Genomic DNA, 13,873 nt, shown 5'->3' on the forward strand with positions numbered 1-13,873 from the left:
GTAATGCAATCACTCTACAGAAGAAGAATCTGAAGCTAGAGAGGATAAAGCAGTTGTTCTATCCACTGGTCATACTCCAACACCAGAGCAGAAATGAACAAGTCGACTCCTTCCTATACCCCATAACCACGAAAATATTTGAAAAGGGCTATTGTGTACCCACCCCATGAATGCACTCCGGTCATTCCTGATCCCACAGCATCCTAGTCTCCTTCCTGTGGGTGAAGCCTTGTTTGTTCATGTTTCTTTTAAATCACGGCCCCCCCAGTGGTCCGAATGTCACATGACCAGCAGAGGTCATTAAAACTAGACCCTGTGATTGGACTGATGAATTTCTGATCCAGTTATTAATGGGATTCAATTTCTAAAAAGCTTCATCCCACTCAGGGCTCACATTTAACTCATGAACAGAACAATCTCAAAACTTTTTTCCCACATGATCTGCCCCTTCCTCGGCACCTGGAGGACCACCAGGGTTACACTGTGCTTGTCTGTTTACCTGTCAGTCTCCCCCTTTCAGTCAGATCATCAACTTCAGGTCAGGGACTGAGTCTTCTTTTTTTGACTCCAGTACCTAGTCAGTGCTTGACACATGCAGGTAAATACTCAAGATTAGTCACTAAATGAATCATCTACCTTTACCCATCCTGTCCTTGAATGATAAAATGTTTTTAAAATAGCAGTGTTCAAGAGAATGAAGAGACAAACCACGGGCTGGGAGAAAATATTTGCAAAAGACACATCTGATAAACGACTGTTATCCATAATATACAAAGAACTCTTAAAACTCAACAATAAGAAAACAAACAACTCAATTTTAAAAAGGGAGCCAAAGACCTTAACAGATACCTCACCAAAGAAGACATACAGATAACAAAAAAAAGCACATAAGATGTCATCACAAATCATTAGGGAAATGCAAATTAAAATGAGATACCACTACACAGTTAAGAGAACGGCCAAAATCCAGATAACTGACAACACCAAATGCTGGTGAGGATACAGAGCAACAGGAACTCTCATTCTTTGCTGGTAGGAATGCAAAATGGTGCAGGCACTTTGGAAGACAGTTTGGTGCTTTCTTACAACACTAAACACACTCTTACCATATGACCCAGCAACTGCCCTCCTTGGTATTTATCCAAAGGAGTTGCAAATTTATGTCCACACTAAAACCTGCATACGGGTGTCTATAGCAGCTTCATTCATAATGATTGCCAAAACTTGGAAGCAACCAGGACGTCCTTCAGTAGCTGAATGGATGAATACACTGTGGGACATCCAGATAATGGAATATTATTCAGTGCTAAAAAGAAATGAGCTATCAAGCCACGAAAAGACATGGAGGAAGATTAGATGCATATTACCCAGTGACAGAAGCCAATCTGAAAAGACTATATACTGTATGATTCCAACTGTATAACGTTCTAGAAAAAGCAAAACTGTGGAGGCAGTAAAAGGATTACTGGTTACCAAAGGTTGTGGGGAGGGAGGGATGAATAGGCAGAGCACAGAGGATTTCAGGGCCGTGAAAGTACTCTATATGATACTATAATGGTGGGTACATTTGTCCAAACTCAGAAGGTACAGCACCAAGAGCGAACCCTAATGTCACCTATGGACTTTGGGTGATTATGACGGTGTAGGTTCATCAGTTATAACAAATGTGCCATCTGGTAGGGGACGTTGATGGTAGGGGGATGTGCATGTGAAGGGGGCAGGGGGTATGTGGGAACTCTCTGCACCTTCCTCTCAGTTTTGCTGTGAACATAAAACTGGTCTAAAAAATAAAGTATATTTTAAAAAATATACTTACATATATGGTAGTGTTTTTTCCACTGTGATATACATACACACTAAAAAAATACAAATAGTAAATTTAAAATGTAAAAACAGAAAGTCACTCAACTCATCCATTTAGAAGTAACCAATATTAGTATTTTGGTATTAGAATTTTTAATATATTTCCTTCCAGTCATTTTCTATGCACTTCGTTCCTTTAAGATTTGAAATCATATTGTAGATGCACCTTAACTTTTAGCAGAAACATCTGTCCATGTTATTTTAAAGTTATTCCTAAACATTATTTTTAATGGCCATAATATTCCACTATTACGGAATATTAGTGGAATCACTTTCGGATTACTTCCAGCCCAGTCGCACCATTGGATATTTAGGTTGTTTCCAATTTTCCATTATAGTTTAAAAAAAAAAAGGAAAAAAAAAAAAACCTCTAAATAATCTCTGTGCACAAAGCATCATCTACATTTTGGATGTGGTCTCCAGAAGTGGAATTATCTTACCAGAATGTATGAACATTACAATTCAAATTTTAAAAACTAAAATCAGACTTTACATTTATCCCTTACTGAATTTCTTTTTTAAATTTGGGCCCTTATTCTGGATATCTCTGAACCTTGGTTTATCTACTAAATAAGCAATTCCTCCCACCTCTACGCCATCAACAAAGCTGACAAACATACCTTCTGTATCTTGATCCACGGCACTGGAATAAATGTTGAACAGCTCAAGGCCAAGAATAGAACCCTATGGCACTCATTTTCAGACCCCTTTCCAGGCTGACTCGGTGCCACTAATTTACAGTTTTTGCATATGACAATCAAATTAAAATAATAACACCATCCAGCCCACATTCTACCACTTATTTAATATGGACCTTCATATCTTCAGAAATTGTTAAGTAGTTTACTAAAAACAAAGTGTACTATAGCTGCTGCACCATTTCTCTGATATAGTAACCATCATATAAAACAGGAAATGGGTTTAATTTGATACGATCTGGCTGACTTCTGATTATCCCTGCATCCTAAGGGCACGCTTTTTCAAGCAATTAAGCAAAAAGCATTTCAGTTTCTACGTTTTTTCCCCAAAACCTGTATTTTAAAATAATCAGATTGCGTACCTGTATAAAGCAGGGTGGCTCTTATTCAGTCCCTGTCACCTGTGGCTCCCCCAGGGAAGGGCTCTGAATCACAGGCTGTTATGGACCCCCAGGGTAAACCAAACTGTCTCCAGACCACAGAGATCTGAACTTATTCATTTCAGCTGGTCCCAAATCAGCCTAGTTTTCCAGGAGTCATTTGCATTCACACCTTGAACCAATTATTCCGTAGTCATTACGAATCCTGGCTTCTCAATCTCTGGATCCTGGAGGCCTACCCCCGGGCCCATCCTAGGAAGAAGGAAATAAGAAGTGACACAGCCCCTCTCCTTGCCGTTCCTTTATTACTGACTCACAGAACCAAAGCTCCTGAGAATCTAATGTCTTGCGGCACTTGGCGGCCATGACTCACATCTCACCAAGTTATTACCCCGACATCGTTCTCAGAGGATACGTGCCAGGAGCCACCAGCTAACCAGGTCAGCCTGAAGTGGAAAATGGCAAGGCCTGAGAGATCTTGGGGTCGCTAGAAATGGGCTTCACCATAGAGAATACAGCCCAAAGCCGTCTCTAATTAGTACCATTCCAGTCATCAGAAAAATATTTCACAGTGCCAGCCGGCAGCAACTCAGAAAGCGCTGCTCACCTGCCCAAAACAAATCATTTGCACACAAGGCTCTCAGATTCCATGTCACGCTCCTACCCGAATCCCTGCGGTGGCCACCCAGAGCCAGGGACGCGATCCCAAAGTCCCTACTTGGCCTTCGAGTCTCTTGAAAACTCAGGTCACAAACCCAAAGGCCTGCAGGGCTGAGCAGGGAATTGACTTCGACTGGATTGAGGCAACAGAGAGAATGGGAACTGGGACGGCTGGGAGCCCCGGGCCATCTCCCGCCCACAGGGGGCAGCTGCCACTCAGCTGCACAAGACCTGCCTGCTCTCTTTACCAGAGTCCCAACTCCAGAGGTTTTCTGGATTGCTCCTAATTTTTGAAAACCTTTGCGTGGTCCCAATGACAACTCATCTGAAGGTTGAACACATTCTTCGGGCCTCCCGTTTACAACCCTTCCACTACCCTTTGATCCTAACCGACCTTTCCCAGCGCCTGACTGCTCCCTCCTCTCACAAGGACCTCTGTTCTTCACTCTTCCGCACACTATGTACACCCCTAACTCCAAGCTGTGGCCCGTGACCCACACCCCGCCTGTGCGGCACCATGAGACACCCCAAAGGGTTCTTCCCAGACTTCCTTCCCTATTCCAGCAAGTTTCTCCAAGCCAAACAAGCGTGGCCCCTTCTCCTGAGCCCTATGGCTACTTATTTTTCATCTCGGCGTTTCGTCATCTTGCCTCGCTCCTTAATCACAGGTGGATCCTATCTTTCCATGGAGCCTGTAAACTTTCAATCCCTTCCTCATGCTTCCTTCCACCTCCAGCACAAATAAGGGCAGCTCTGCCCTGGCGCAGCTTACTAAATACTTCCTAGATATGAAAATGCTCTATAGCCGTTTTCCCAACTGTGAGTGATGATTCATTACAGACTGGTTACATCGACTTTAGTGGGAAACAATAAGCATTTTTACATGAAAAATAATGGAATAGAAAATAAAAGTACCAGAGGAGATTGCACCAAGCAAAAGAGGCAGTACTCATGAACTTAAATTAGATTTTTACATACATGATTGAGTATACTAGGTCATGATACAAAGTTTATTTCCTAATGTAGGTCATGGTCGAAAGTGTAGAAAACACTGCTAACGAGGTGAGCTCCACCAGTGCTCCACGCAACTGTGCTTTTTTTTTTTTGACAGTCATATATTCCCTAAAAAGAAAAAACTATCTGATGGCTACCTCTCCCCACACAAGTCAGCTTCCCCTGCTAGTTCACTGGTCCTGCAACTCAGAGAAACAGGGAGGCTAAGTAACTGCAATTACATCCTCACTCATTCTGCAACTTTTTGCAATCACCCTTCAAATTCACCAGCCCTCGGATGCTGCAAGTTGAGGCTTAGGGAATTTGTTCAGCAAATTACCCTAAGTCACCCTTGCAACAGGAAAGCAGAATTCAGAGCTCAGGAGAAGTCCCAGCTCCCCTCTGCGGGCTGGTCGCTGGCTTCCTGGAAACTGGCAAGGGCTCTGGTTCGGAGGGACCTGGCCCAGGGAAAGGCACTATCCCTAGGCCCACAATCTTCTCCTTCCTCTTTTAGATCATCTTGCTGCCCCCTCATCTTGTTGCTTCCCCCATGCACATCTACAAGGGGACATCAGGACTAGACTGAAGGTCTCAGTGGAGAGCAAAATTCAACGTATTTCAAAGCCCAGCAATGTACGTGCTTATTGAATTCCATTCTACTTCCCTCAAATCTCCAATCCCACCCTCACCCTCCTGGTTAGCAGAAGAAGTGGCCCATCCTCCTTGGAGCCTCATTTCCTCCGAGTTACTTTGCCAAATTCATGTTCAGGACCAGGTGCTATCTTCTGAATGGCAAGACAGAACAGAACCTTCCAACTCAGACCCCCAGTCCCCCTCAACAGCATCCTCTACTGCCCCCCACCCCATGACCAAGAAGACACTCCTCGGAGTGCCTTCCCTCCCCGGCTTTGGCAGCCTTTTCCACCCTACACACCCTGGTTTCCCACCAACCTCAGAGCCACAGCTGCTAGCAGGACACCTATGTTTCGACTTCTTGGCAAACACAAGAAACTTCCCTGCAGCCTGAGTGTCAATTACTTCTCTCCAAAACACACATTTCCGATTTCTCAAGTTACCAACTACAGCAGCTCCAAGGCCCTGGCGTGTAATCAATTTCCACAAAGAATTAATTTCCATTCATCTCCTTCCTTCACCCTGCCCCTGTCAACAGATTATTTCAACAGTAATGCTTCTAAAATCCACCCTGTTTTCCATTTCCAGTTATCCCAGTCCAAGCCCTGGGCACTCCACAACTGTAACAGCCTACTGATTTGTCTCCTAACATTACTTTTAAAAATCTTTCCAAATACCCTTTCCTTACATCAGTCTCTGGCTCAGAAACCTTTACTATCTCCCCAGTACACACAGGGTAAAATGCAATCCCCCAGTCTGTCTTTCTAGGACGTTCACAACCTCAACCATTGTTCCTCTCTATCTTTATCTCCTACTGTTCAGGAAACATCCCCCGGTCTGGCCAAGGCCATCTCCTTGTCTCTCAGGAAAAGTCATGTTCATTTGCACCTCATGGCCCATCTCAAAGGTCTCACGCTCCAGAAATACAGTTCTGGTGGTTCCTACCCTATTCCTTCTCTGAACGCCAACAGCACCTATTCTACACCTCGCAGTTTGCCAGGTCATTGTGCCCTATCTTGAGGTCTTATTTCCCATGCTCAAGTCTTTCTGTCCCCCCGCCCCCCAGAGGTTATAAACCCTGGAGGGAATCATCTCATGTATCTTTTGCATCCTCCTCACTAAGATAACTGTTTGAACCTCTTCTACTCCGTAGTCCCTTTCTGACCTCTCACACCCGTTACTTCTTTCTCCCTTGCCTTTGGCCTTTGCCGGTTATCCTTCACGTGCATAACTTATTTCCTAACTTAGGACTCTAAGTCCATTCCCCAACTCTGACCTTGCCTTTGATAGTCCCCCTGTCCCCCAGCATTTGCAGTCACTTACGCAGTCTGCGCACATTAATTTGAACTTGAGCTCTCAAATCACTTCTACCTGGTCAGTAGGCTTTCTGAGGCCTTAGATTTCTTGAGTGTCTTTTATCTCCCAGAGAACCTGGCATGGTGCTGAGAACGCAGCAGCCCCCCAGAGGTACCTGTGGAGTTGAACTTAATTGCTATGTTTCCTGGTGTTTCAAGTTCCCTGAGACCCAGAACCTCTGTTTACACAACATCTTAGGAGGGTGTCAAAAAGGCCTTCAATACCTGTGGATCACTCACTTCCAGGCAAAATGCACCAAATACACTTTTCTAGAAAAGGGGGTGTAAAGAACGGACCGGTGGCCTGTAGGTAACCCCTGCACCTGGCCGCCTGGCATCAGGAGAACGCCGGCCTGCGAGAAGCGCTCCAAAGCCACCGAACATTGGCCCAGGCTGCCTGCAATCAAGGGGACAGCGGGACCCCCCTCGCCGCCTGGCAGGTGGGCTTCTTTAGGTTACTGCGTCCGTCCCAAAGTGAAGGCGCTGAGCCCTGAATTCCCAGGCAGGAAAGAAAATGCTGCCTTTGAAATTGCACATGACAAACTCCCCGTCCAGGTCCCCACCCGGGCACCCCACATGCCCACAGTGCCAGTGCTGAGGAGGGTCAGGGGCCGCCGGCGAGGAGAGGCAGGGTGAAGGCGCGCAGAAGGAAGCGGGGCTGGGCAGAAGGGCAGAAGGGGACCGGGAGGGTGGGGGCCAGCCCCCGAGGTGGAGGGTGTGTCGCGCCGCGCGTCCCGGAGCGCGGCACTCGCCCGCCCGGCCGCCCGGCGGAGCGGGCAGGAACGCGCGGGGCGCCGGGAGAACTGGGCCGGCGGCCCGGCCGGAAAGGGTCAGGGAGGGGGCAGGTCACCCTCCGGCGGAGAGGCGACTCCCGGCCGGCGCTCAAAGTTGGGGAGGGGATTCCTCGGCGAGCGCCGGCGGCGGGCGAGATAAACAAGGCGGCGCACGGGAGGGCGGGCGGCCACCCTCTCCCGGCCGGCGCGGCCACTGCCGCAGCGCCCCCGCGCCCCGACCGGCCGCTGCCCCGGCGGCGCCCGCCTCCCGGGCCCTCCTGTCGCCTGCCTGGCCCCCGCGGGCGTGCGGAGCGTGGGAAGTTCCCGGGCCGCCCCCGTCCCCGGGCTGCAGCGCCGCGAGGTCCCCGCGCAGCTCACCTCGCCCCGCCACGAGCGGTGGCGCGGGCCGGGCAGCTCCCGCTCGGACAGCTCGGCTCGGCTCGGGGCTGCGGCTGTCGCGGCCCCCGCCCACCCGGCGCGGCCCACCGCCCGGCTCCGCTCCAGTCGCCCGCCCGCCCGCCGAGGCTCCGTTCGCGCCCACCTGGCCGGCCTGCCCTCCCTCTCCGGGACACTGCGCTCACGTACGCGGCCGCGGCCACAACCCGGCCCGGATTCCCCGCCCGGGAAGGGAGCGGAGGCGCGCGCCAGCCAGCGAGCGCCGGGGCGAGGCGGGGGACACACCCCCTCGCCGCCCTCCCTCCGTTGCCCCCCCCGCCCCCCGTCCCCCGCCCCCCTCCCCCGGCGCCGCGCGCGCACGCCGCCTGCGCGCGCCTCGCCGGCCACGCGCGCCCGCGCCCCCCGCCCCTACACCCCCCCAGCGCGCGCCCGGCGTACACACCCCCGGCCGCTCGTAGACAGTGGGCGCTCAATAAGTGCCCGAGCGACTCCTCGCGCACATGCGCACTTGAACCTGACCGAGTGGTGAAGCCCCCGCCCCCACCCCCAAATCGGACCCGGCGGCTGCAGCCCCGAACCAAACTTGAGTCTTAGCCTGTTTTCACTGAACCAGCAACCGAGCCAAAGTTTCTTGCTGTTGTTTTTCCAGGCCGGGCTCTGGGACAGGCTTCTCCGAGAGAGGCCGAGCTCGCCCCAAGGCGGGAAATGCCGCCAGCGGGCTCCGGGCGCCTCCGACGGGCGCTTGGCGGGGGCGATCGAGACCCAGGCCGCGCCGCCCCGACCCGCCGAGCGTGAGCGAAAGGCGAGAGGGAGGGAACGCTGGAACCAACCTTTCCATCTTCCTTTGCTTTAATGTTGTCTTCTCCATTTTATGACATTTTACTCGATCTCACTCGTTTGTAGTTGTAAAGTGAGGCGTTATTTGCTGTTTCTGGAATTAACTTGAGAGAAAGTTAACTATTAGCCTTCAGCCCTTATGTAAACAATACCAGTTGCTTTTGGCACCGTTAGGCTCTGGCTTTTGTATAATTTGTAACAAGGAGAATTGAAGCTGATCCATTGTGTTGCTCTGTGTTTTTCAGAGATAACACCAGAGCCACAACGGTAGTGAGGAGCCCCAGTACCTATATGTGTGAGCATATAGAGTCATATTCAAATAAGTTTAATGGATAAAAGAAATAAATCCCCTCCCCCCAGAAGTTTTAAAATATTTTTGGACATACTTGTTGAGTTTGCAGTCCGTTCACCTTCAATTTGAGGTATGCTGTTTTTCCTGCAGAGAGGCAGTGGGGAGTGTGTAGGAAAGGACTAAAGGCTTTGCAGTCAGACAAGACTGGTTTGCAATCCTGATTTTACTGCTGAACTAGTTTTATGATCTTCAGCAGGTTCTTTTATGTCTCTGAACCTTAGTTTCTTTATCTGTAAGATGAAATAAAAAACATAGGTATAGTGCCTAGCTCACACCAAATAAACACTAGATATTATTTCCCTTCCCCCACGTCCACCATTTGTTACAAAAGAAAAAAATCTAAAAAAAAAAAATTCCTACAGGACATTGGTTCTCAACTGGGGGTGATTTTGCCCCCAGGAGACATTTGGCAATGTCTGGAGACATTTTTAATTGTCACAACTTGGGGTAGTGGTGCTCCTAGCATCTAATAGGTATAGCCCAACGATGCTGCTAAACGTCTGGCAATGCAGAGGACAGCCCCATACAACAAAGAATTACCTGGTCTGAATTGTCAATAGTGACATCGTTGAGAAATCCTGCTATAGGCTAATTCTGCCATCGAATAATTCACCAAAGACTGGTTCTACCTTTTAATTCTCATCCTCAAGGAAACATTCTTGTTTTGCATTCAAGAGCACAAGAATGAGAGCATTTGGGGGACCACAGCAATTATATTAATATGCAAAGCCTGCCCTTAACATGAAAATGCAGATTCGAATTTTACATTTTATTATTAAAGGAATATTTTACTTAATTAACAACCAATGTATGTGCCCTAATTATTAAGGTATCTTATGATATATTATGTATTACTACAAGTCACAAATAGCTTTTGGTTCTGTTTCCCTTTTTCCTCAAACAGTGGGTGTTTACTCACTTCCGCAGATTCAGCTCTCTGCTAAGTCCCTCACCTATCCTGAAGTTTATAACATAGTCCCTGCCCCCAAGGAACATCCAGCCTAGTTGGAAGTAGATGAATGCACATGCAACAATTAAGGAACAATACAAGATAGCATATAATTAAGCTTTAATTGCAGCACCCAGACTAAGGTGGCACAGAGGCAAGGGAAATGAGTTCCAGCAACAACACCCAGTGCCGCCTGGCCGAGGTGTTCTGTAAATGTTTGTTGAATGAAATGAAATAGCGAAAGCTTTTGACATGAGATAGGACTCCAGCTAGTATATAAATTCCATTCCAGGATTTAAACTGCTAGACTTTGTAAATGGATGTTGGTGCCTGGCTGTGAGTTTATTTTTCTTAAAACATCCAGTTCAAACTTGTAACCCAACCTATATATTTCCTAAAACGATCAAACTTTAATAAAATGGAAACAATCATTCGTTTGACAACTATGTGAGTGCCTGCTGTGTGCAGCGTGAACCAAAAGAGTTTCTAAATTTGAACAGAACCCAGAGCTTGTTCTGTCTGAGACAGGCCATCAAAAGGCACGTGCTCTCTTACAGCATATATTGAATGAATATCCCCTTTGACTGCAGGTATGTACTTGTCAGTATGCATTCCAGAGTTTTGCACATTAACACAGACTGAGAACTTTCCCTCACAAACATCCATTCCCAAAACACACACCCAGCTCTCAGAACCTTCACAGGGACTCCAGGCCCTGTCCTAAACACATACTGCGCAGCACACGGGACATAAAGCAGGAGGTGCTTAGAAAACTCTAACTGGTTGGTTTCCAATCTTGGCTCCAGCCCCACCCCCCAGAGTAGAGCTCGTCCTCCCAGGAGGCTGTCCCATCCTAGAACTGCCCCTTACCGTGGCCCCCTATTAAAATGTAGACATCTGGTACCTCCTTTCCATCAAAGTCATTAGCTTCTCAGAGAGCATCTCCCATTAAGCTGGGGTTCAGCAAAGCAGACCCAGGCCTCGTCTCATGTTATATGGACACATTTAGAGGAGATTTTCAGGGCACTGTGAGTCTGAAATTGCCACAATCTCCCATCCCCTGATGTAACCCTTTCCAGGCTTGCCTCCCTCCAATCCATGCTTTACACCAGCCTCCTTCCTCTGCTTCAAACTCCTCCAAGGCTTCCTGTAGCTTTTATAATAAAGTCCCAGCATTGCTCATTAAGATCCTTCATGGTGGGGCTTCCCTGGTGGCGCAGTGGTTGAGAATCTGCCTGCTAATGCAGGGGACACGGGTTCGAGCCCTGGTCTGGGAAGATCCCACATGCCGCGGAGCAACTAGGCCCGTGAGCCACAACTACTGAGCCTGCGCGTCTGGAGCCTGTGCTCCGCAACGGGAGGGGCTGCGATAGCGAAAGGCCCGCGCACCGCGATGAAGAGCGGCCCCCGCACCGCGATGAAGAGTGGCCCCCACTTGCCGCAACTAGAGAAAGCCCTCACACGAAAACTAAGAGACCCAACACAGTCATAAATAAATAAATAAAATAAATAAATAAAGTATTAAAAAAAAAAAAAAAAAAAAAGATCCTTCATGGTGGGGCTCTTAATTAGTTCTCCAGCCACTACTTGCGGCTCTCAGCCTCCAGCCCCTTCACTCTGCACTCCACACATGCTAAACTGAACTTCTGTCCTTTGCCTGAACAGACGTTTTCGTTGCTTGACCCATGCTCTTCTCTCCGCCCTGAACACCCTCCGCCCCCTCTCTCATGTCTTTATCTGGCTATCCCTACCCAGCCTTCAGAGTCAGCTTAGATAGCACTTTCTCTGGCCTCCAAGGCTGGATTAGGTGCTTCTCCTTTAAGTCCAGTAGGCCCTATACTCACTCCCCCGCCCAGTGCATTGTACCGAAATCTCCCTTCCCTTGTCCTAATTTCCCACAACACTGAACATCCTAGTAGGACAAGGAGTGTGTCTCGTCTCCATGGAATACCCAACATTTGGCAGAGTGCTGGGCGTGGGGTAGGCACTTGATAAACACTGGTGAGTAATGAATTGCTGGTTGAAACCTGGGGAGTGACTAGAGCTTTTCCATCCATGGTCCAGGCAATCCCTAGTTGGAAGCGTGCCTCGGATGTTCAGAAGATGTCAGGGCTGGTGAAGACTTTCTAACCACTTATTTAGAACAGGACACAGCCTATGGAATGAACTGAGCTTTCAGGTTCCACCAGAGCCTCACTTTATACCTAACCTGGCTTCTTGAACACCACTGATCTACCTAACACCTCCACTTGGATGTCAGATTGGATCTCAAATGTCCACGTCCAAAACCAGACTTTGATTTCCCTCCCAAATCGGCTTCTCCCTATCTCGGTAAACGGCAATTCCATTTTTCTAGTTGCTCAGGAAACAAAGAAACAAGAAAACCTTGGAGTCCTTTCTTTAATCCTTAACTCCTTTCTTTTTCTTTTACTACACATCGAATCCACCAGAGAATCCTGTTGATTCCATCTAGGAAATATATCCAGAATCAGTGACATCCCTCCATTTCCAGCCCTCCATCACTAGGCAGACCACCATCTCTCTCTGAGCTGGATTTCCACAATAGACTTCTACCGGCTCTCCCTGCTTTTTCTGTTGCCTCTGCTCAACACCATAGCGGCCAGAATGATCCTTTTAAAACCTAAGTCAGATCACATTACCATTCTGTTCAAAACCTTCAACTGCTTCCCACCTCCCTCACTGCAAGGCCCCCAGTCAACTCTCTGGTCCCACCACCCACCACTCTCCCCTGGGTCCCCCAGTGCCAGCCACACCGGCCCCCTTGCTCTTTCTCAGACCCACTTCCAACTCAGTCTTTTCAAGTCTGTTCCTTTGGGCTGGAATGATCTTCCTCCAGATATCCACATGGCCATCTCCGTCACTTGACTCAGGTCCCTGCTCAAAAGCACTCTTATGAGAAAGACATTCCCTCGCTAACCTATCTAAATAGCACCACCCAACCATCCCTTGGCCCAGTTTTATTTCCCTTCTTAGCATTTATCACCACCTGACAGCCTGTTTCCACCCACTCGACTATAAGTTCAAGGATAGTAGAGACTGTAGTTTTGTTTACTGTGTATCCCCAGCTTCTAGAACAGTGTCTAGCATATGGTAAACATTCAAGAAATAATCACGAGGGACTTCCCTGGTGGTTCAGTGGATAGGACTGCACGCTCCCAATGCAGGGGGCCCGGGTTTGATCCCTGGTCAGGGAACTAGATCCCACATGCATGCCGCAACTAAAAGTTTGCATGCCACAACCAAGAAGCCCACGTGCTGCAACTAAGGAGCCTGAGAGCCGCAACTAAGACCCGGTGCAACCAAATAAATAAATATTTTTAAAAAAGAAAGAAAGAATCACGAATCAAGGATCTGGTTAGACTACCAAAAAGTTATCCCTGAACAGGTTCCTATCCACTGCTTTAATCCCAACTAGTCCCTCCAGAATTTAGCTCTCCTACATTAGGGCATCAGGACACCAGCAGCCCAATGGCTTGCCACCCTGCTTCTCATCCACTTAGACCAGGGACATCTATTACCTCTATGATACACAGTTTGAAACACAGCTTCCATATCACAACCTCAAACCAGGCTATGAGTTTCAAATGAAAAGGATAATACTGCAAATTTTGCATTTGTAGCAGACTTTATCCTTTTCTTTTGATTTAGAAAAAGTACAATGTGTCCTAGTGACCAAAACAGACCCAACATCTAGTTGAAGCTTTTCATTCTAAAAGGCACAAGACTCAGGAACTCTAAAGAGAAAGTCAGGGACTTCCCTGGTGGCGCAGTGGTTAACAATCCTCCTGCCAACGCAGGGGACACGGGTTCGATCCCTGGTCCGGGAAGATTCCCCCATGTCGCGGAGCAACTAAGCCCGTGCACCACAACTACTGAGGCCACGCGCTGCAACTACTGAAGCCCGCGCACCTAGGGCCCAAGCTCCTCAACAAGAGAAGCCACCGGGATGAGAAGCCTGCGCAC

General features: G+C 48.4%; 1 protein-coding gene across 7 annotated transcripts in view; it reads right to left on the minus strand.

Moving 5' to 3' along the window:
- ZNF395 (zinc finger protein 395) overlaps positions 1 to 10,510 on the minus strand; it is a 41,840-nt gene extending 31,330 nt beyond the window's left edge. Inside the window, exons 1-2 of one of the 7 annotated variants that reach the window (XM_082468922.1) lie at positions 8,975 to 10,510; positions 8,582 to 8,692 (exon numbers count right to left, since the gene is read on the minus strand). In XM_082468922.1, the coding sequence (XP_082325048.1) occupies positions 8,582 to 8,619 (38 nt within the window). In that variant the 5' untranslated portion in view covers positions 8,620 to 8,692; positions 8,975 to 10,510. The other 6 variants (XM_082468924.1, XM_082468921.1, XM_082468926.1 and 3 more) reach the window with 6 other exon arrangements.
- Positions 10,511 to 13,873: the final 3,363 nt, after the last annotated feature.

Source organism: Balaenoptera physalus (assembly GCF_965194825.1).
Source record: "Balaenoptera physalus genome assembly, chromosome: 7".
Taxonomy (NCBI): domain Eukaryota; kingdom Metazoa; phylum Chordata; class Mammalia; order Artiodactyla; family Balaenopteridae; genus Balaenoptera; species Balaenoptera physalus.